Genomic DNA, 19222 nt, shown 5'->3' on the forward strand with positions numbered 1-19222 from the left:
ACGAAACAACCTTCTATCAACTTCTTGCAAGAGTGATGCTTCACACACAGTCGTGGTTATACAGCCTAGAACAATAGATGAGGGATGCTGTAGACATCTCAAATACACAAAGAGTACTTGAACTCGACTCACGACCGAAGCTCTCGAGTAACACATGCCAACCGCGGCCAGAACCATTACTGAAGGCACAAAACATTCGTTCATTGAGTCGTAAGCGCAGGTTAAAGCAAAATATGGCCGCTATTTTATATAATAAAAATGTAAACAAATCACAAGTAGAATACTGCTCTGCCAACACAATGCGACACCAAGGCGTTGATGCCGTCGATAACGGGAATCCTTTTTAGAAGTAGTGATAATAATAATAACAATAAGACCAGAATACAGTTACAATGTTTATCAGAATCAATAACACTGTAAGCGCCACGGAGAACTCTAGTGGTTATTCTTTGTTGCTTGTGCTGTGATTCGATTCTGTCAACAGTCACACCACCACGAACCTGCGACAACAAAGTGTATAAAAAACCCCTTGAGATTTTATCTGGACAGGGTAAAAGTCATTGTTTAAAAACTACTTAAAAACTCCAAATCGCTTTCAAAAGTAGACCGAGAAACGCAGCATCCCGTCTCGCGGACGGCCTTGTAACAACGCACTCGAAATGTCTTCCCCCCAAGTTGTTAATAATGACAGACACAATCCCGAAATCATATATTATCTGTTAGAGTGCCAATCCATATCCCGTCTCGAATACTCTTACAATGCTCTTGATCACTTGCTCAGCCGCGAAGTGCCTCCCAATCAGCAAATGCTTCACCGTGCACCATCGAAACCATATCGCACGTTGAGGAGGATGCGCGGCCGCCTCTTCAAACAAACGGAAGAATCCGTCGTTGTTCAGCCCAACGAGACCAAGCCTAGCCCTCCACTCGTTGACGGCGACGACGACGACGGTTCGGCGAGCGAGGAGTCCACTGCCGACGCGGCCTCCAGCTACATCGATCTGGAGCGGCGCCTCCGCTCCAGAAGCTCCCTGGATCTGACGGCCGACACAGACGCCATCCTGGAGAGGGACTACTTTCACAATGTTCGCCCCATCTACGACGCCAGCGAGATTGTCCGGCGCATGACCACGCGGGACGGCGGAGAGCAGTACTTTAGTCCGCGGTTTGACCCGTACCGGGAGAACTGGCGACGGCTAGGCGCCGAGGGCACCATGGCGGGCCCGTTTCAAGTTCGCTGCCCGGGCCCGGTCGTGCCCGGCCCGCAGGGACCGGCGAGCGTCAGTATCGCCCACGTGTACCTGGAGGGCTGGTCGGGGACGCCCTCGGAAGACGAGCGCAAATCGTCCGAGTGGGAGCGCGCGATAGCCCTCGCCGCGGGCCGCCATCTGCAAGCCTCACTGCACCCCAAAGACGGGGAGCCCGCCCCGGACCTGCACCAGATGCTGACGGTGCTGGGCTTCCCCAGCACCGCGACGTTTGACCTCTTCATCCGCCGGCCGGCCATCAAGGCGGCCTTTAGCGAGCTGTGGCACGCGTGCCTGCGGCACCTGCCCGACGGTGACGGCGGCGTGCTCCCGGCGACCCGGTGCGGGCGGCGGCCCGTCGCCCTGCGCGTCCTGTACTCGCGTAGCTATGGCGGCCGCTGCGAGTACAACGCCCTGCTCCCGGACAAGGCCGGCTGGGGCTTGGCCTGCCACCTCGCGCGCTTCTGCCTCGCCGTGGAAAAGGTCTGCGACGCGAGCATGCTGCCCCCGATGCGCGGACAGATCCCGCTGCTGCCGGGCAAGGTGTCGAGCGCGGTGGTGGCGTGGGGTGGGATCGAGCTGGCGAGGACGCTGAGGTGTTTTCAGACGGGATTTCCAGGCAGGGCGCCCTTGATCGCTGATACTCCGTCTGTGTGAGGGAAATGTGGTTGACTCACTTGTTAGTTCGGCTTGTTTGTTTTGTACGAATAGACTAGACACGACTTTTGCAACTGCGATTCTTACTGCTTCTTCGTTGGGCCGACTTCAACGAGGTGAGCTACCTTTTGTTCCCACATCTTGCGCGACAGTCTTGGCATTTCCGACTCTCACTGCCAGAGTTTGACTCGCCTTGACTTTTTTTCATCATGGCTTGGTTTTACTTTTGGTGCCAGTGGAGCTAGCCAACCTCGACCGTATATCTCGCGTTCAGCCTCACGACTAGGCCAAGCAGGGCTGTTTTCAGCTGCACCCACTCTAGTCACCTTGGTCCAATTTTTTGCTTGGAAACTAGCAAGGGTATCGGGCACGATGACGGGAACTGTTGAAGCATAGAAGTTTCTTTGTTTGGGCAAATAAACAGTTACTGTTTGAAAGTGAGGACCAGGAATGGGCAACCAACAGGAGTACCAAAGACGAGAAAGATATACCAAGGTGTTTCGAAACAACCTCCACGGCTGGAAATAAGCCATCTGTGCCAGCGAGATTGGATCTGCACAACCAAGTGACCACGGGATGGCTGCCTTGAAAGATCAGCCCTATTCTATGTACACGCTTCAACGGGGCGTCGAGGCGAGACAGCCCCAGCGGCTTTAAAATGACTCCTGTCAGCCTAGGAGGCTTGAGTGCCGCCGCCACAAGCTCATGGTGGACCGCCTCACTTTGTTCCTGTCAGGGGTTAGCTATCCTTCTTTCTTCGCTCGACACCGCGCTCTCACCAAGCCAAGGCCGATCGTCGTCCAGGTGGAGCGGCCCAAGCTGCACCTGGTTCATTTTAGTCTTACATTTAGGCTTTCTCTTGACTTTTCAGCTTCTGAAAATAGTTAGGTGGTTATGAGTGCGAGACTGATGGATGTTGCTGGTCCGTGGGCCGGGTTATGTATAAGAGGATGCACCCCCATCCGCCATCCCATCTGACTGGTCTTTCGATCCTTGAAAGTTAATATTTTCACAAAGAGTAAACCATCTCCTTGTATCATCAACACTCTTATCAATTCCTCACTCACAATGCACGCCTTTGCCGTTCTGTCCCTCGTCGCCTCCACGGCCCTCGTCGCCGCCCAGCAGGAGACGTACGCCAAGTTCCAGCCTCTGACCAGCTTTGGCTCGCCGCTCGAGGCGCGCCAGGAGCAGACGTGCGCCTCCCTCGGCGGCAAGCCCTGCGGCAGCAAGTGTATCCGGATCACCTACACGTGCTGCGGCAACGGCCAGGGCGCCTGCGAGGTCGGCTACACCTGCGGCCTCGCGGCCAACGGCATCTACGGCTGCTGCCCCTTTGGCAAGCGCTGCAGCGGCGATGCCCCCGAGCCCACCACCAGCATCCTCGGCGGCTCCCGCCCGACCACGACCGTTGGCAGCGGCAGCGGCGGCGACGACGACGAGCCTACCCCGGTGCCGACGACCCGGGCCACCCCGACCAGCACCCGTCGCCTGACGGCCGTCACCACCAGCACACCCGCCCGCACCGCCTCGGGGACCGCCGAAGATACGCTCCCCAGCGCTGTGCCGACGAGCGGCTCCGATTCCGGCTCGGGTTCTGGCAGCTCAGGCAACGGTTCTGGCAGCGGAAGCAGCAGCAGCAGCAGCAGAAGCAGCGTCAGTACCGCCGTTAGCGGCGGCGGCAGCACTGGCGGCGCCGCTTCTTCAGCGGACAATGTCGGCGTCAGCCTCGCCGGTCTTGCCGGTAGCTTCATCGCCGCCGTCGCTGCTATTCTCTAGATGCAACGAGCTATAGAGGCGCATGTATAAGTTGGAGAAAACCCTCAGTTGCCTCGTGCATATGGCTGAGTTTGACGACGACGATGCATTCAAATACACATATTTAATACACAAATTTCATTATTAAATCAATTGCTCTCCATTCTTCTAATGTAGTTCTATTGTAGTTCTATCCATGCTAAAAGTCTATGCAAATGAAAACTGATATAGGTCGTACTAGCTCAGACGCAGCACACCTTCACACCACACTGCCCTGCTTTCTTCTATTCGTTTCTGAACTTGGTCCAAGATTCCATGGCAATGTTGGCAATCTGTTTACCCCGCGAGATGCCAATCTCATGGCCTCCCTTGACGACATGCGCATCCACAGCGTCAACACCAAGCACGGCGCGTGCGTCCTCGACACACTCGGCCGCCACGACAATCGGATCCTTCTCCGCCACAACGAGACATACGCGCCCCGTCGACAGCCCCGACGGCCGACTTCCCTCCGCGGCAGGCCCGCGCCTCCGGACCGCCAGCGCCTCGGCCAGCAGCGGCCACAGCGCCTCGTGCTGGGCATACACGGGCGCGTGGCGGATTGTGCTCACGTAGGCGGGCACGAAGCCGTCGTTGCCGTCAAACTGCCACTGCACGACGGCGCCGACCGTGGGGCCTCCTGGCGCGACCAGCACCGCGTCAAAGTCGACTTCGGCGTCGTCGGGCACGTCGACGCTCGTGTGGTGCGCGGGCGACGGGCGCAGGCGCGCGCGGGCGAGGCGCTGGATGAGCCACTCGGGCAGCAGGCCGCCCGGCATGTACGCGAGCCGGCTGCGTCGGGAGATGCGCGCAGGACGCACGAGGCCGCCGGGGCACACGAGCGTGGCGGACCGCAGCAGGTGTGCGTGGTACGCGGCAAAGGAGGCCGCGATGGCGCCGCCGAGGGAGAAGCCGAGAATGTGGAAGGCCGAGGGGCCAGTCCAGGCAAGGGGGGACGAGGACAGCGCGAGGAGGATCTGTGAGGTGTACAGACGATCGTCATAGGGCAGATCAGCTGGGGCATCCGAGTATCCTCTTCCGAACAAATCTGCCGCCGGTTGTTAACATTGTATATTTCTTTTTCTCTTCTTCGGTTGGGCGACCGAAACTCACCAAACAGCATGACTCTGCACCCCTTGGCGACAAACTCGCGGGCCATGTCGCCCAGAGCAATGCAGGGCGTGCCGATGCCATGCAGCAGCAGCACCTTTTCGCCCTCTTCCGGGCCCCATTCGAAGATCTGCATCGTGCCGTACGAGGTCCGGACCTGCCTCCCGCCCGGAAACTCGTCGAGGCGGTACGGCGGCGCCTTTTCCGTGGGTGAGGCGGCGTCCCGGGTCCGCGCGTGCAGCACATGGTGATCAACGGGTAGCGGTCTCAGGTCCACCAGGGCTGGCCGCACACGGAGGTAGAGGCCTAGGAGAAGGGCCCCTGTGGCGGCGCCGGCCATGATGGTGCCGGTGCCGGGCGGCCGAAAGAACAGACTGCACAGGTGAACCATGACCTGCGCTGAGGAGGCAGCCCCCACGACGTAGTTGGACTATAAAATTTGTGTTTTTTTTTTGGACTTGGTTCCGGTTGATCAGTCGTACTGGTCTACTGGGAAGAGGTACTTGTTGTCATTGTCATGTCGCTGGACCGAGGTGGTTTGCTCGGGGAGTTCGGCCAAGGCGTGAGTGGGCCGGTCGCTGCAACAACCCGGGATCTGCATGCAGTACAGAGTAGTTACTCTGTACAGGCGCTGCCCGAAGAAGACATGAATTTTTCGAAAAATCATTCCTGTCACTGCAACCAACTTGAAGAATTTCCCTATGACTTGACCACCCTCGGAGCTCTGCAAAGGCAACTTGCATGCCGTGGCATCTTGCCATGTCCCCACATATTCAGGAGATGCCAAAGTTGGCCACTCCGCACGCAGGAAGCCAGTCTGGCACTTTAGCCAGCCTGAAAGCCTTCTCGGAATAACGTGTACAGAATTCATCGCACAAACACCACTACTTATTCAGGTTTTGCTTCAAAATCCCATGAAACGTCACCACGAAATCTGATTCATGGCACCTGACGCGCTCCAGCTGCCACATCCTCAAGGCGAGCCGGCACAAGCAGCGCTCCCGCGGCGCGCCGTGAGTCCAGGCTCGACGCGGACCGGCATCGTCGTCTTTTCCGGCGGCAGCGCGGCCAACAACCTCGTCGACGTGTTCGAAAGCGTCCGTGCCGCCAACGGCACCTCGCTGAGCTACGTCATTCCCATCTCGGACAATGGCGGCAGCACCAGTGAGATCATCCGCGTCTTTGGCGGTCCAGGTACGACGACACACAGCCGATGCCGTCTACTCATCGTGGGAACTGAATGAACTGACATGGCACACACCCCCATCACAGGCATCGGCGATGTGCGGTCGCGGCTGGTCCGGCTGATCCCCGACGATGGCAGCGCCGAGACGTCGGCCATCAAGCACCTCTTCAACCACCGGCTGCCGAGGGACGCGGCCGCGGCGCGCAGCGAGTGGTTCGACCTCGTCGAGGCCGCGCACCCGCTGTGGCGTGCCATCTCGTCGCCCAAGCGCGAGCTTATCCGCTCGTACCTCAACAGCTTCAACCTCGAGGTGGTCAAGCGGATGCGGCCGAGCAGCCGCTTCGACTTCTCGCGCGCCAGCATCGGCAACCTGTTCCTCACCGGCGCTCGCCTCTTTACTGGTAGCTTCGAGGCTGCCATCTACCTGCTGAGCTCGCTCTGCGCCGTGCCCGAGCGCGTGGCCGTGCTGCCGGCGCTCAACACCAACTTTGCGCACCACATCGCCGCTGGCCTGGTCAACGGGGACGTGATTACGGGCCAGAATGACATTTCCCACCCGAGCCTGCCGACGGCGGCGGTGCCGGGCGTTGGCAGGACGGGGTCGCACACGCCGGCGCCGTCCGACTATGACACGGAGGACCATGACAGAATTGAGGACGCCAACTTGCCGGGCAGCTTGCCGGCGCTGCGACGACCGGCGATTAACTTTTCAAAGGAGATGGACGAGGACCTGCCGTCGCGGATAGAGCGTATATGGTACATTAATCCGTACGGCCAGGAGATCCGCATCCCAGCAAATCCGCGGGTGTTGGAGGCCATCCACACGTCCGACACGGTCATATACAGCATCGGCTCGCTCTTTACGTCTCTGATCCCCAACCTGGTATTGAAAGGCGTCGGCGAAGCCATCGCCAGTCCCCTTGTTCGAAACAAAATCCTGCTCCTCAACGGAACGCTGGACAGAGAGACTGGTCCGTCTACGGCGCCGTTTAGCGGAATGGACTTTGTCTGCGCAATCGCCAACGCGTGCGCAGACTCGCGCGGGCTGCCGCCACCAGAGGAGGAACAGTATTCTCTGTACGTGAGCCACGTCATTTATCTGGAGAGCACGCTGTCGCCGGTCGTGGACAAGCAGCGGCTGGCACGTGCGGGCATCGAGTCTACGAGACTGTACGGGCCCAAGGACGCGGCCGGGCTGGGCGGACGATATGACGCCAAAGCGCTGGCACAGGCTCTAGAGACGATTGTCGGTCGGAAAAACGTACGGCTGGACCGGAGCAGGAGGAATACACTCGTTGGGTAGAGGAAGCTCACTTGGCGGTGGCGGCATGCTGCATGGGGACAATATACACGCGCCGAAGAAACAGTTGCACGGGCGGAAGAAAGTGTTGGTGACTCCAACGCCATTCAATTTCAAGAGGAAAAATTAGACGACAGAAAGACAAAGACGATTGCTCCCAGAATGCTCCAATCCCAGCCCCATCATATCCTCCGAGGCTCCAAAGTCCATCACCCCCCCACACAAAGGTGTTCGTTCCGATTCCGTCAACTGTTGACCAGAATGTACAACATGACGACGGGCCACGCAGTGGAGAGCACCAAGGCTGCAAAGACAGACCCGGGCCCCGTCCGTATCTTGTCGCTCGGGCCCCTCCATCGATCAATGAGCGCACAGGTCGTCCAGATCATGAGGATGGCGTAGAGCGAGCCGGCCCAGAGCACGGCCATGAGAATGTCGGCGACTCGATCCTGTGGGCTGAGGACGACCTTGGACAGGTCTGGCTGGAAAGTCGACGACAGCTCGGCACCCATGATGGCGGTTGTTGTACGATGTGGATATACGGCGTTTTCCGACGAATTTCTTTTCTTCCGTGAAGAGAGCTGAGAAACGAGCGTTTATCAAAAGTCGATAATAAATGAAAGAAAGGGATCGAATAGTATTGGCCAGCAATGCGCGTCCGTCCTCGCCTGCGAAGAGTGTTGAATGAGAGAAGCACGGGTCCGGCGGCAAACAGGACAAAGATGGGACCAACAAAGGAGTGGAAGGGAGGAGGGGACAAAGGAAATGGGAATGGGAAATAAAAATAAAAGCGCGGACCAGCAGTAGAAAAAGGAAGAGAGGAACAACATGGGGCGAAAAGCTCTTGCAGTCTCGTCGTCCCCCCCAGGTTCATCCCGGTTTTGGCTCTGGAACGGGACTAAGAGCCAAGACCAGACGGATACCAAACCGGGATGCCCGGCGACCTTGTTTTCCCTTGGGCGCGCGCCCGGATTTCAACTGAGCCGTGCGATTGCCCGTCCAGTACTCTGCACAACCACTAACTTCTCCCCTTCCTTCGTAATTTTCCGTTGGGAGCCGCCCCGGTCCTCGCCATCTGGAGTGGGCATTCAAGTCGCGGACGTGTCGCAGGTCGGGGTTTTGCTAGTGGGGGCCCGGTGTGTTATCGTCTTACACGCGGCGTCTCACGATGTAAATGGGCTAGGGCAAAGACGGACGTCGCATGAAGAGCTGGGACGACGGCTGCGACAGGGTCTCTACCAAATCGTTTTTTTTTTCGGGAGATTTATTTGAGCGGGATCCAATCTTGTCTGCTCGATTGGTTGGTGCGGCATGAGGAAAGGACAGTGCGGTTTGGCGGGTTCGATCTTGGTACAAGTTATATATATGAATGACGGACTAACTATGAGCAACTTTAATCATGGAAATTCATTAAAGACCAGTATCGAAAATCTTGTCAAATTCAATCAATCAGAAAACAGCAAACAGTCAAAACAATTCCTTCCTTTCTCCTTGGCAGCGAAGAAAAAGCACCCTGAAACACCATCCAAACTCCCTAGCCGCACGACCACGCACACGACCAAGGACTGAACAGAAGCCAACCAAACCCATGCTCAGTCCCCGAAAGGGTATCGCTTGTTATTATAGTCCCTCATAGCTCGATCGCGACATCTCACATGGTCGCCGCGGCCATCATCCACGCAGTCGTACGAGCACGCCGGGCTTCCTCTGCGCCTCCCGGCCCTGTCTTCCTCCCAACACGGCCTCGACCACGGGCTGCTGCTGTACGGCCCTCCATTCAAAATGACCACCGGCGGCGACGCGTCTCTCGGGCGCGGCCCCCCATCATCATCATCACCACCGCCGCCGCCGCCCCTTCCCCTCCCCCTCCCCCTTGGCTTGGTCTTGGTGGCCTCGTTGCGCATGCTGCCGCCGCCCTGCTCTAGGTGCAGCAGGCAGCGGTCCGTGCCGGCGACGGCCTTGTTCGTGCAGCGCAGGCGCGCGCACTCGTGCTCGTGGCAGAACCAGCTCGACGTCTCCTTGTACCCCGCGCAGTTGTCGGCGCCGCAGCCGTGGCGCCCGCAGAAGGCGCCGTGGTGCAGCGCCGCGCGGTCGCAGCGCTCGACGGCGCACGCGTGTTGCGCGCACGTCCGCATCGAGGGCTGCCGATGGCAGCGGCTCTGCAGGCACATGTACGACTCGCACGTGTCTGTCAAGTGTCAGTTGTGCCGTCCGGCCGGGGAAAGTGTGTGTGTGTGTGTGTTTGTGTCCACGTACGGTTTTCACACCAGTTGCTCTCGCCTCCGTCTTTGGTCTGGCGCTGCTGGTTGCAGCCGGGCAGGCGGCAGACATTGTCTGCATGGCTGGGCTCGTTGCTGTGCCAGTTCTCGGCGTCGCGTTGGTGCATGTCGGGATAGGGCGGGGTGTCCTCCAAGGGCGATGCCGTGTTGCGTGTCGCCCTCTCGTGGGCTTCGCACAGCGCCGAGTCCGGACGGCGTTGTCCCAGGCAGCCCGCAACGGAGCACAACGTCATGTGCGTCGAGCAGAGACCGGAACCGCTCGGCGCCCCGCACGAACAGCCTGGGTATCTGCACTTGTCTAGAGGTAGTATCAGTGAGCGCCCGGCTCTGGTCAGCAAGGGAGGTACGTACGCCTTTCGCAGTGCCACGGCAGCGTCTCGTCGGATAGCCGGGTTGGCTGGACGAAGCAGCCGTCGATGGCACAAGTGGCATCTACCAGGAGGGATTAGTACAAAACGTCCACACAAGACGTTATCATCCTTTGCGTTGTGGATTGGCAGACACTTACGCTCTGAGCAGTACTTATCACCCCTTTCCTTCATCCGCTGACACTTGGGCGGGCCGAGCTGACAAGCATCTGCGACGCAACAGTTAGCCAAACCTTTTGTCTGTCGACGTGCACCGAGTCGCGGCCACGGAACGTACGAGCTAAACAGTAGGAAGCGTACGCCCTCTGACCTTCTAGAGTTGCGTAGCAGCATTTCGCATAGCAGTCCTGCTTGTAGCAGCGATTCTCCTTCTTTCCGTTCCTACCTTTGTCATCGCTGTAGCGCCCCCTTCTGTCGTTTCTGGGCTTTCTCTGCCTGCGCGCTGGAGACATGTTTGTAGCTGCTGCTTTGCAAAGGCGTTTGATTGTAGTCGAGAGTTATTTTTTTGCGGCCTGTGACTGCCGACGATCGAATTGCGTTGAGTGAGATGAAGACTGGACTGTACTTGGAGAGAACCGTCGAGTTTATAACCTACTTGTCAAGGCCACAACAACTCATAGAAAGAACTTGATAGTCCTAGCCTCGGGACTTGTTCTCATTGTTTCTTTCGCACCTGGAAGGATTCGGCTTGCATCGACGATGAGTCTTGTCCGCCTCGTCCCTTTTCTTCCCGCCTCTTTGCAGCGCCCTAACGGGAAGCGCCTTGGAGCTTGACAAAGACGGCTACCTACATGCCGTCCTGCCCAGCACCTACGTATCACCTTGAATCATGGCCATGGCTTTTCTTTTTTCGTCTTCGAGAATGTGGTCTATACAGATGACAACATTGACAAAGAGTATATAAGAAAGCGGCTTCCCACAATCGATAGTACGTTGCCTTTGTGTTGCCTCAACCCTTCTTTGTACAACACAGCCTCGTGCGATCCCGCTGCAGTGGAGCTGGACAGCTCCGTCGCGGATAGCCGATCATCGACCATTCATGCTCAGCCTCTATGACAGATGGCGGCTATCCTCGAGGTAGCACACGAGTGGCCCATTCAATTCCGAGTCTTCAAACGCCCTTGACATGCAGAACCGAAAGAAATGTAGTTGATCTCTACAAAGAAAGTAAGTACAGTATCGAATAAGTTTGCTATGTAATCGTGACGCTCATTATGCTGTTTCTGCGCACGCTCCTCCGCACAACCCCCTGTTTGTACTGGTCGCTACCATTCTACTGAAGCTTGGCAGACAGAGGCAGATTGCGAGAGCTGCTACCAACCCAAAGAGTCTTGGGGGCGTCTGTCACGACCCAGTTTTGAGCCTGAACGTCCCAGTTGCTAATGTCACGGCGAGTGAGCTCGACACGGAAGGTGGCAGTGGCGCCAGGAGCGATTCGCTCAATGCGGTCAAAGCCACGAAGAACGCGAACCGGCTCGCCTTCACCGCCGTGGCTGAGATACAGCTGGGGAACCTCATCGGTCATAGTCTTGCCGGTGTTGGTAATGGTAGCAGTAACCTCGTATATCACATCAAAGAGCTCGCGGTTACCACCTGGCGCACCACCAGCGGGATGTTTAGGCTGGGGGGCCGAGTCGATGGCATTGGGGGGAAGGAACTCATCGGCAACCTTGCCGTAGTTGGAGTCCCCGGAAGCCTCCCGCCCAGACGAAGTATTATTGAGCCAGGGGTAGATATACTGGAAGACTTGCTGGAAACCAGCCGGGAAGCCGTAATCTTTGAGCTCTTTGCTAAAGGTGCCGAAAGCAGGAGCAGCAATGGAATTGCCAGTGGTCGGGGTATATGGGCGGTCATTCTTTTTGACAACCTGGAGGTTGGAATACTCGAAAGTAGACCAGGAAAGACCAAAACCGAACTCGTAGACGGGAGCCTTGGGGTCGCTACCAGGCTTACCGTCTGACTCCTTGTCGAAGTGGCGATAGTCAAAGAACGCACCCTCGGAAAAGTCGTCTTGGGGAGCCCCATTGCCGTTGTTGGGCTTGTAGAGAACGTCGTTACCATATGACTCCTCGGAAGCGCCCCAAGTAAAGGGAGAGCGGCCAGGGCTAGTCTTGCCGTAAAGAATGTCGGTGAGAGAGTTACCAGACTCCTGGCCAGGCTGACCAGCCCAAACGATGGCAGTAACATTGACGTTCTTGGAAATTTCGTCAAGTAGAACGGGTCCACCACTGTGAATGACGACAATGGTGTTGGCACAGATGGCAGATACGTTCCTGATCAAGTCATCGCCGTTCTTCCAGAGAGTAAGGTTGTTGCGATCACCTTCGTTGCCGTCAACGGAGATGAAACCCTCACCAGCATTGGAGTTGGCAAAGACGATGGCTGTAACATTGGGCTGGCTAACGAGATCGCGGGTAGCGGCCCAATCGTAGTTGCTAAGAACGCTCTCATAGCGACTGCCATCTTTGATAGCCTGCTGCTGCAGAGCACTGTCCGGCGTAATGAGGTAGGGGAAGTTGGAGGTGCCGGAGCCCCAAAGCATAGCATTGGTGCCGTCATCACAGCCACGGTCGGGGCAGCCGTTGGGACCCTTGGGGTTGGGGCCAGCATCTTCACCAACAATAGCAAGGAATTTTGGCTTGCTCAGTGGGAGAGCACCGTTGTTCTTCAGAATGACAGTACCTTTGGCAGCGGATTCGCGAATGTGATTGGCATGGTTGGCTCGGACATCAACCTGGAAGTTGACTTGCTCCATTCTCTCCTTGGCCGCGGCGTGGCGGTAGTCATATGTGTTTCGGCTCCATGAAAAGAAGTTAGGGTCTTTCGAACCCTCTACAGTCCAACCGACCTTAAAGAGAGAAGCCATAATTCGCATGGCCATGTCGTCAATTCTGTAGGCGGGAATAGTGCCGTTGAGGACAGCAAGGGTCAGGTTCCCACCCCAGTAGCTGTGACCAGTGTTGAAAATGGTGTCACCAGGCATAGCCATGTCCATGCCAGCAACGGCGTTGGACACACCGGAATGCTGAGCCTGCCAGTCACTCATGACGAAGCCCTGGAAGCCATACTCATGCTTCAGGATGCCATTCAGCATCTTGGAGTTCTGGCAACCGTATGAGTTGTTGATCTGCTGGTAGGAGCACATGATAGAGCCAACTCCGGCCTTGACAGCGTCTTGGAAAGGCCAAGAGTAGTACTCGTGCATGATCTTGTCATTGACGTTGGACGAAAGGGTCTCGCTAATGTTGTATCCGTAGCCCTGGGCTTCGCCAACTTGACGGAAATGCTCTGTATCCCTAGTATTAGCATATGAATCGGAAGATCTTGGCAAAATATGGACTTACCCTGCTCATTGGCAATGTAGTGCTTGGCGCAAGCAACGACACCTGCACCCTGAATGCCAGTGATAGTGTTGGCCATGGCCTGACCCTGAAGGTAAGGGTCCGAGCCAAAGGCTTCACCGATGCGTCCGCCCTTGGCAAGACGACCGAGAGGGCCACTGGCGGGTCCGAGAAGAACGTCAACTCCCTTGTCGCGAGCCTCGGAGCCCATGGCGTTGCCACGATCGCGCCAAAGGTGACGAGCCCAGGAAGCTCCAGCAGTTAGGCCGACGGGGAAGGCACTGTTGTAATCGCTGAATCGCAGGCCCAGGGGACCGTCTTGCATACATAGACTCTTCATGCCCATGCGCGGCACAGAGCCTACGTTGCCGACACACCGCTCGCCCATCCAGCTGCCCGTCGGGTTAGTACTCATAAATCAAACCGAGCGGTAGATAGGGAACGTACCCAACACCGGTGGTGATGTTGACCTTTTCCGGTAGAGTCAGCAGAGAAACAAAGGCCTGAGCCTTTGCATAGGCGTCCTCCCAGCCGGATGCCTGGGGATCCATCCATGGCGAGGGGTAGAACGGGGGCGAGAAGGCGAGGGGACCAGTGTGCTCGCGTGCGTCGTTGGGGTTTTCGTTTCTGGGCTAGAATTGGGCTTGATTAGCTCGGGGTTCTTCGGCCATATTCAGGTGGGAAGGTGAACAATGCGCCGCGCAAGGATCGTTTTCGCAGAGCTCTGTGGCGCAAGAATCGGGTAGACAGCAAACAAGCAAGAGAGCTACACTCTCCGCAAAATCGGGTAGATGCAAGTTGCGCGTCATGATAAGCGAAGGGTACCTTACATAGTGGGCGGCGTCACTGCCAGCAGCAAGGAGGGCTGCGGCCACAAACGAGGTCGTCTTCATCTTTGCGAGGTCTGACTCAACTGACTGCAGCAGAAAGACAGGCGAATGACTGATATGGGATCGCTGCAAGGACGAAAAACCCCAGGAATGGGGGAATGGGTGTCTTGATATATGTACTCGGGTCACTGGCCGCGGAAGGGCCTCTGGGGCAGCAGCTTAGGCCCCCTAGGTAGGATCGGCAACTCGAATTTTTGGGGTACATGCTCACATCCTACATGGATTGATGGGATTGACACCATGTTCGTCATGGCGCGCAGGGGTAGCTTCTGCCAGGCACTAGCCAACTTAATTAAAACAGCGTCAGCTCAGAAATTGGGGAGCAGCTTGCTTGCCCGGCTCGGCGAGCCTAGCGTCGCGTACCTTAGTCTTGGTCTTGTCGCCGTCGCCGTCGCCGTCGGGTGCACAATGTACAATACATCCGTACAGTAGGGAGGACTGTGTACCTCAATGGAGACGCCCCGCATCGATGATTGGGTGAGTCCATTCTTGCCGAATAGTGATGTGGATTTGTTGGTCTGTGATGATCAGGCGCTGCATACCAAAAGTGCAAGCAACAAAGGCTGATGATTGCTAGTTCTTCGAGAGTTGATGCGAGAATGGTGGAGAGGAGGTGTTTGACACCCGCGACGGACGGTGACAAACAACCGACGTTCTGCCTGCCGGCTGTCACAGCGCGTTTGCTCAAAGACATGACCATTCATCAGGTCTCGCCAAAGTTTTCTCTACAGATTAGTTGCCGAATCTCGAATCTCTGGTATCTGGTATCACTAGCTATCACCGTGTCATGGAGGGTTCTTGTTTCCTCACGGGTCTCACATGCCCCAGTCTATCAACACAAGGGATGCATTAGTTTGCGCAAATGTCTCCCACCACACAACGGTATTGGACAACCATTGGCTGGCGCCTCCGTCCAAGGCACTCTAATACAAGACCATAGTTCTCCGACTCTTGGCTTGTATTATGACACGAACCAGCCATACTTTCAAGCGAACGTTGTTGTTGTGTACAACATACAACTTACGCGACGCGACTCACAAAAAGTTCGGCAGTCCGTCCCAGGCGAAAACTACCCAAGTTATCCGGCTCGGCGCGAGGACGACCCCATCGCTCCTCACTACAAAATGTCGAAAGACTTCCACCTGTCACACGCACTTGAATCCGCCCAATACGGAGACTGGCGGGGGGAGGGGGTCCGGTGTGATTTCAGAAACCGGCAGGTTATTGACCTGCCCGCTACGTTGATGCCCCAAGAATCAATACGGGCTGTGGAGGCCAGCAAGATCATTTCAGATTTGGGCTGGCCGACTGGTGGAGAAGGAGTGCGGCCAGGAGAAGCCAGCCGGGCAAGCCTGTCTGGAGAACGACGCCACTTACAACGCCATTTGCGGCGGGCTTCTCGGTGCGGCGGGGCGGCCGGCTCCCAGCTAGCGGCCCATTCATGCAGCTCATCAAAGAAACAATTCCGCTGTCCCATGGGGTGCTGGAGAACCTTGTGAACTGGCTGCGCGAGAAGGGCCGAAGCCAAAACGCCATCTTCTATCCGCCAGCCCTTCGCCCCCGACCCTCTCGTGAAAGACTACTCCGTACACACATCGTGAGTTGGCATCGGCAAGCCATCGGAGGCCTTTGTTGCTGGTCTCATGACGACGGCGGAGTTGCAGTGGTACTAGCATATTTGTCCGGCTATTCTGGTTCAAGTGTTGCGCTTGGTTGCCGAACTGAACAACTATCACTAAAATGACAGCTTCCAACTTCCAATCGACTCTACAAAGTCCTGTCGCAGTTGACGATATTGGCGGGTAGCTGCCGCAGTAAACTCGTCACAAACTTCAAATGGCCCGAAACAGCGCGTGATGGCCCGCCGCATCTTGTTTCTCGCCTGCAAGTGCCAAAACACTTCAATAGCCATCTCGAGTCTCGACAACGATATCTGTTTCGGGCACATTCGGCTCTCACCTCCATGTCTCGGCTCAGGGTCGTGCATAGTGGGAAAAGCATAGCGTGTCTCAGCAAAAAAGTCAATCGAGCGAAAACCATGGCACAATCCACATCAAGCCAGTTTGCCCGCCGAGACTCAACTCGCTCGAGCACAGGAATCGAAGCTGTGGAATAACTAGCTTTTGGAGAAAATTGGGGGAAAAGGGGGCTTAAGCTAAGCATCTTGGTGGGAAAGCCACAGTGGGTAGGGATCTCCGGTCCGTGAAAAGCCACAAGGGCCTTGACAACTTCTGGCGTCGCTGGGCTTGGTTCTCCAGACGGCTAACTACGGCTACCGTCATGCAAGTTTCCCAGTTTCCCACTTGTACGTACATGATGTGTGCTCGTGACGAATGACGGAGGAGTGAGGCGCGACTTGGCTGCTCAAGGTCTCGTCAAGCTGCGCACACCACCCATCACACAACGGCCCAGTGCCAGGAACTTCTGGAGCAAGGCCAGGCTTTCGCATTTCATGGAGAGAGCCCCCCTCCTTTTCGGGCCTTCTCCCCACGGTGCGCCCAACAACGCGGAGTATCGGGTCGCGTCCCGCATGCCCATCTTCAGCTGTTGTCGGCAAATTCATGGCTAAATGATGCGGAAAATCGTTCCGTGGGGGATTGTCCATGAAACCTCCGCTTCGATATAACTTGTTCACCAAAAAGAGCCGAACCAGCATGGTGGCTTGCAGGTTACGGCTAACAATCACAGTTATTGCGGCAGTGTAGATATGCACATCTGCCTTGCGGTTTTGTGCCTCCATCAACAAAGGCTGAAGCGTTCCAATGCAAGTGCCTCCACCCTCAACCTTAACTCGCGGAGTGTCGTCCCGCCTTGCCGCATATGCTAGTAAAACCGAGTGTACAATGGCCAACATGATCAAGCCGGCGGAACTCGTCGGTGAAATAGCTTCCCGTGGGTTTTTTATCAATCCGGCAAGTCTATTCACACCGCCAAATAGTAGAATAGTAGATCATTTTCAACAAATCCCTGTACTCGTAAAGGCACCGAGAAGCGCTGCAAACACAATGCGGCGGCGCAGCATCAAGTCAAACAAGAGATCAGGCAACTCTTACAAACTGATGTATAATGAATTACGTGACTAAAAACAGCAATTGTATCGGGTAATTGTGACTCGTCACACAAACCGATCATTACCCGGCCTCCGATATAGGTAATAAGCAACCTATAACTCCATAAACCCCAAAAAGCCAAGCATCACGGACCGATTCCCCATACTTTCTTTATAAAACACGCCCGATGCGCTCCGACATGGGCCACCGGCAACAACAAATGAAGCTAATCATACAGTAAAGCTATCGTTTGAGCCATTTAGTAAATGCCGGGAATGATTCTCCAGCGGACAGCCTCCTTGTACTTTTCCCAGTCATCACCGTACTTGCGATGACACTTTTCGTCGTCTCGGCGATCGCGGTGGATTAGGAGCACGGCAAAGTAGACCACGTAAAAGTAGGTAATGGGAATGGCCCAACCCTTGGCACTACCCTGGATGACCTGACGACCGTCGGACATGATGAAAGCGCCGACAGAATCTTCGGCCAGGCTGCCGGCGGCCATAATCTGGTAGCCAGCTAGTCCAGTCGGAAGGCAATAGGGCCATGACTGGATCCAGTCTCCCAGATAGTTGATGTGGCGAGCGACACCCCACCAGCCACTGGTGAGAAGTCTGCTTCCAGTCTTGGTTTGAATGTACTTGAGATGAGCAACGCTCGGGTCGCTTGGGTTGGTGCGGAAAGCATTCTTCTGGCTGTTGGCGGAGCGGAAGATGAAAAAGCCGAGTCCAATCAAGGAGAGCATGGCAACCAGTCCGACAGGTCCGAGCGATAACGGGTGAAGAGACAGGTAGCGGGTTTGCTGCGAGTACACAAAGGGAACCCAGACCAGATCACCAAAGGCAAGCATCATTCCAAAGCCGTCAGTAGTGATGTCCATGGTGGTGAGAATGGCAGGCTCAAACCACCACGAGTCAAAAATGTACAGAGCTTGAACGACGGTGATGCATATGATGCTGTCAGTGACGTAACCATAGTTGCGGTACTGCTGGGCGCACCAAGCGCAGTTGAGGATGATCCAACCCATCATGCCAGGACGAAGTTCGCACCACTCCTTCAGGTCCACCTCGCCAATGATAGGAATGGTGACACGGGGATTGAGTTCGCGGCCAATGAACCAGTCATATAGAAGGTTCCCGGAGTGGCCGCCGGCAGCAAGCTCACGGTTGTCTTTGTTGCCCATCTTGACGCTAAAGCTGCGGACATAGACAAATGTCGCGATGGCGTATGAGATGATTATGCTCGCCGTGAGAAGCTGCAGGTAGTTTTCGCTGATAAAGACCCAGACAGGGAACTGAGCACCCTGCGCGAGGGTTCCGGCGGCGAGAAGCGACAGCGTAAGCGTGTTTGAGTATAGAGCTGTAGCCGGTTAGCTTCGGCAACGAGGGGCGGGCAAAATGTAACAAGACGTACTGTTCATGCGGTAGTTGAGGCGACCGCCAGTGGCGAGCACGGTGCCCTTGGACTCAATCGCGGGCAGGACACGGTAGAGAACCAGGTTCAAGAGGTAGTATGCCGCCATGGCCGCGCTGGCTTGCCAACTGGCGAGCCCGTAGATGCCATTCTTGGGCCAGCCTATCTCGCGCTGGAGCTGCTCGATGGAGAGCGTCTTGGGGCTCAGAAGTGAGGGTGCGGGGCAACCCGAGATGTCGTTGCACGCAAAGGTAAAGATGTAGCAGAGGATGGGGAGACCAAACGAGATACCCGCGGCGCCGAGCCTAGCACGAACGTCAGCGAAGCTCCGGGGGCGGATATCACAGGGGGCCATGCGCATGCCGTCGCGTGCTGTTGTTGACTTACGGGCCGCCGAATTCGTAGCCGTGCGCCGCTGGGGCAGCAGCAGCCTTTGCCTTGGGAGCCATTGCTCGAGGACAATGTGCAGTGAGGGAGAAAATGTTTGCAGGGAAATGAAACGGTTGAGACGGTTGAGACGGAAGACGGTCAGTATTAACCAGGAGGGCAGTTGGCTCTCACTGGTAACTAAACGAAGCTAGAGC

The 19222-nt window shown here is 56.4% G+C and overlaps 7 protein-coding genes across 7 annotated transcripts; 3 read left to right on the top strand and 4 right to left on the bottom strand.

Moving 5' to 3' along the window:
* Positions 1–659: 659 nt before the first annotated feature.
* Positions 660–1904, top strand: CCM_02745 (uncharacterized protein; the record flags this gene model as incomplete). The annotated part of the gene is made up of 1 exon (XM_006667897.1): positions 660–1904. One exon carries the CDS (start codon positions 660–662, stop codon positions 1902–1904), a length of 1245 nt encoding a protein of 414 aa, XP_006667960.1.
* Positions 1905–2972: 1068 nt separating this feature from the next.
* CCM_02746 (uncharacterized protein) lies at positions 2973–3683 on the top strand (the record flags this gene model as incomplete). The annotated part of the gene is made up of 1 exon (XM_006667898.1): positions 2973–3683. One exon carries the CDS (start codon positions 2973–2975, stop codon positions 3681–3683), a length of 711 nt encoding a protein of 236 aa, XP_006667961.1.
* Positions 3684–3946: 263 nt separating this feature from the next.
* Positions 3947–5412, bottom strand: CCM_02747 (alpha/beta hydrolase; the record flags this gene model as incomplete). The annotated part of the gene is made up of 3 exons (XM_006667899.1): positions 3947–4749; positions 4815–5241; positions 5302–5412. 3 exons carry the CDS (start codon positions 5410–5412, stop codon positions 3947–3949), a joined length of 1341 nt encoding a protein of 446 aa, XP_006667962.1.
* A 340-nt stretch (positions 5413–5752) lies between these two features.
* On the top strand, positions 5753–7300 carry CCM_02748 (UPF0052 domain protein; the record flags this gene model as incomplete). Its single annotated transcript, XM_006667900.1, has 2 exons — positions 5753–6005; positions 6084–7300. 2 exons carry the CDS (start codon positions 5753–5755, stop codon positions 7298–7300), a joined length of 1470 nt encoding a protein of 489 aa, XP_006667963.1.
* A 242-nt stretch (positions 7301–7542) lies between these two features.
* Positions 7543–7809, bottom strand: CCM_02749 (uncharacterized protein; the record flags this gene model as incomplete). Its single annotated transcript, XM_006667901.1, has 1 exon — positions 7543–7809. The coding sequence occupies one exon, from the start codon at positions 7807–7809 to the stop codon at positions 7543–7545; it is 267 nt and encodes an 88-aa protein (XP_006667964.1).
* A 3408-nt stretch (positions 7810–11217) lies between these two features.
* CCM_02750 (beta-glucosidase 1 precursor) lies at positions 11218–14178 on the bottom strand (the record flags this gene model as incomplete). The annotated part of the gene is made up of 4 exons (XM_006667902.1): positions 11218–13232; positions 13289–13677; positions 13733–13917; positions 14116–14178. 4 exons carry the CDS (start codon positions 14176–14178, stop codon positions 11218–11220), a joined length of 2652 nt encoding a protein of 883 aa, XP_006667965.1.
* Positions 14179–17484: 3306 nt separating this feature from the next.
* Positions 17485–19087, bottom strand: CCM_02751 (delta(14)-sterol reductase; the record flags this gene model as incomplete). Its single annotated transcript, XM_006667903.1, has 3 exons — positions 17485–18584; positions 18639–18943; positions 19026–19087. The coding sequence occupies 3 exons, from the start codon at positions 19085–19087 to the stop codon at positions 17485–17487; spliced, it is 1467 nt and encodes a 488-aa protein (XP_006667966.1).
* Between the last annotated feature and the right edge of the window lie 135 nt (positions 19088–19222).

The sequence above is a fragment of the Cordyceps militaris genome (genome assembly GCF_000225605.1).
Source record: "Cordyceps militaris CM01 unplaced genomic scaffold CCM_S00002, whole genome shotgun sequence".
NCBI classification, from domain to species: Eukaryota; Fungi; Ascomycota; class Sordariomycetes; order Hypocreales; family Cordycipitaceae; genus Cordyceps; species Cordyceps militaris.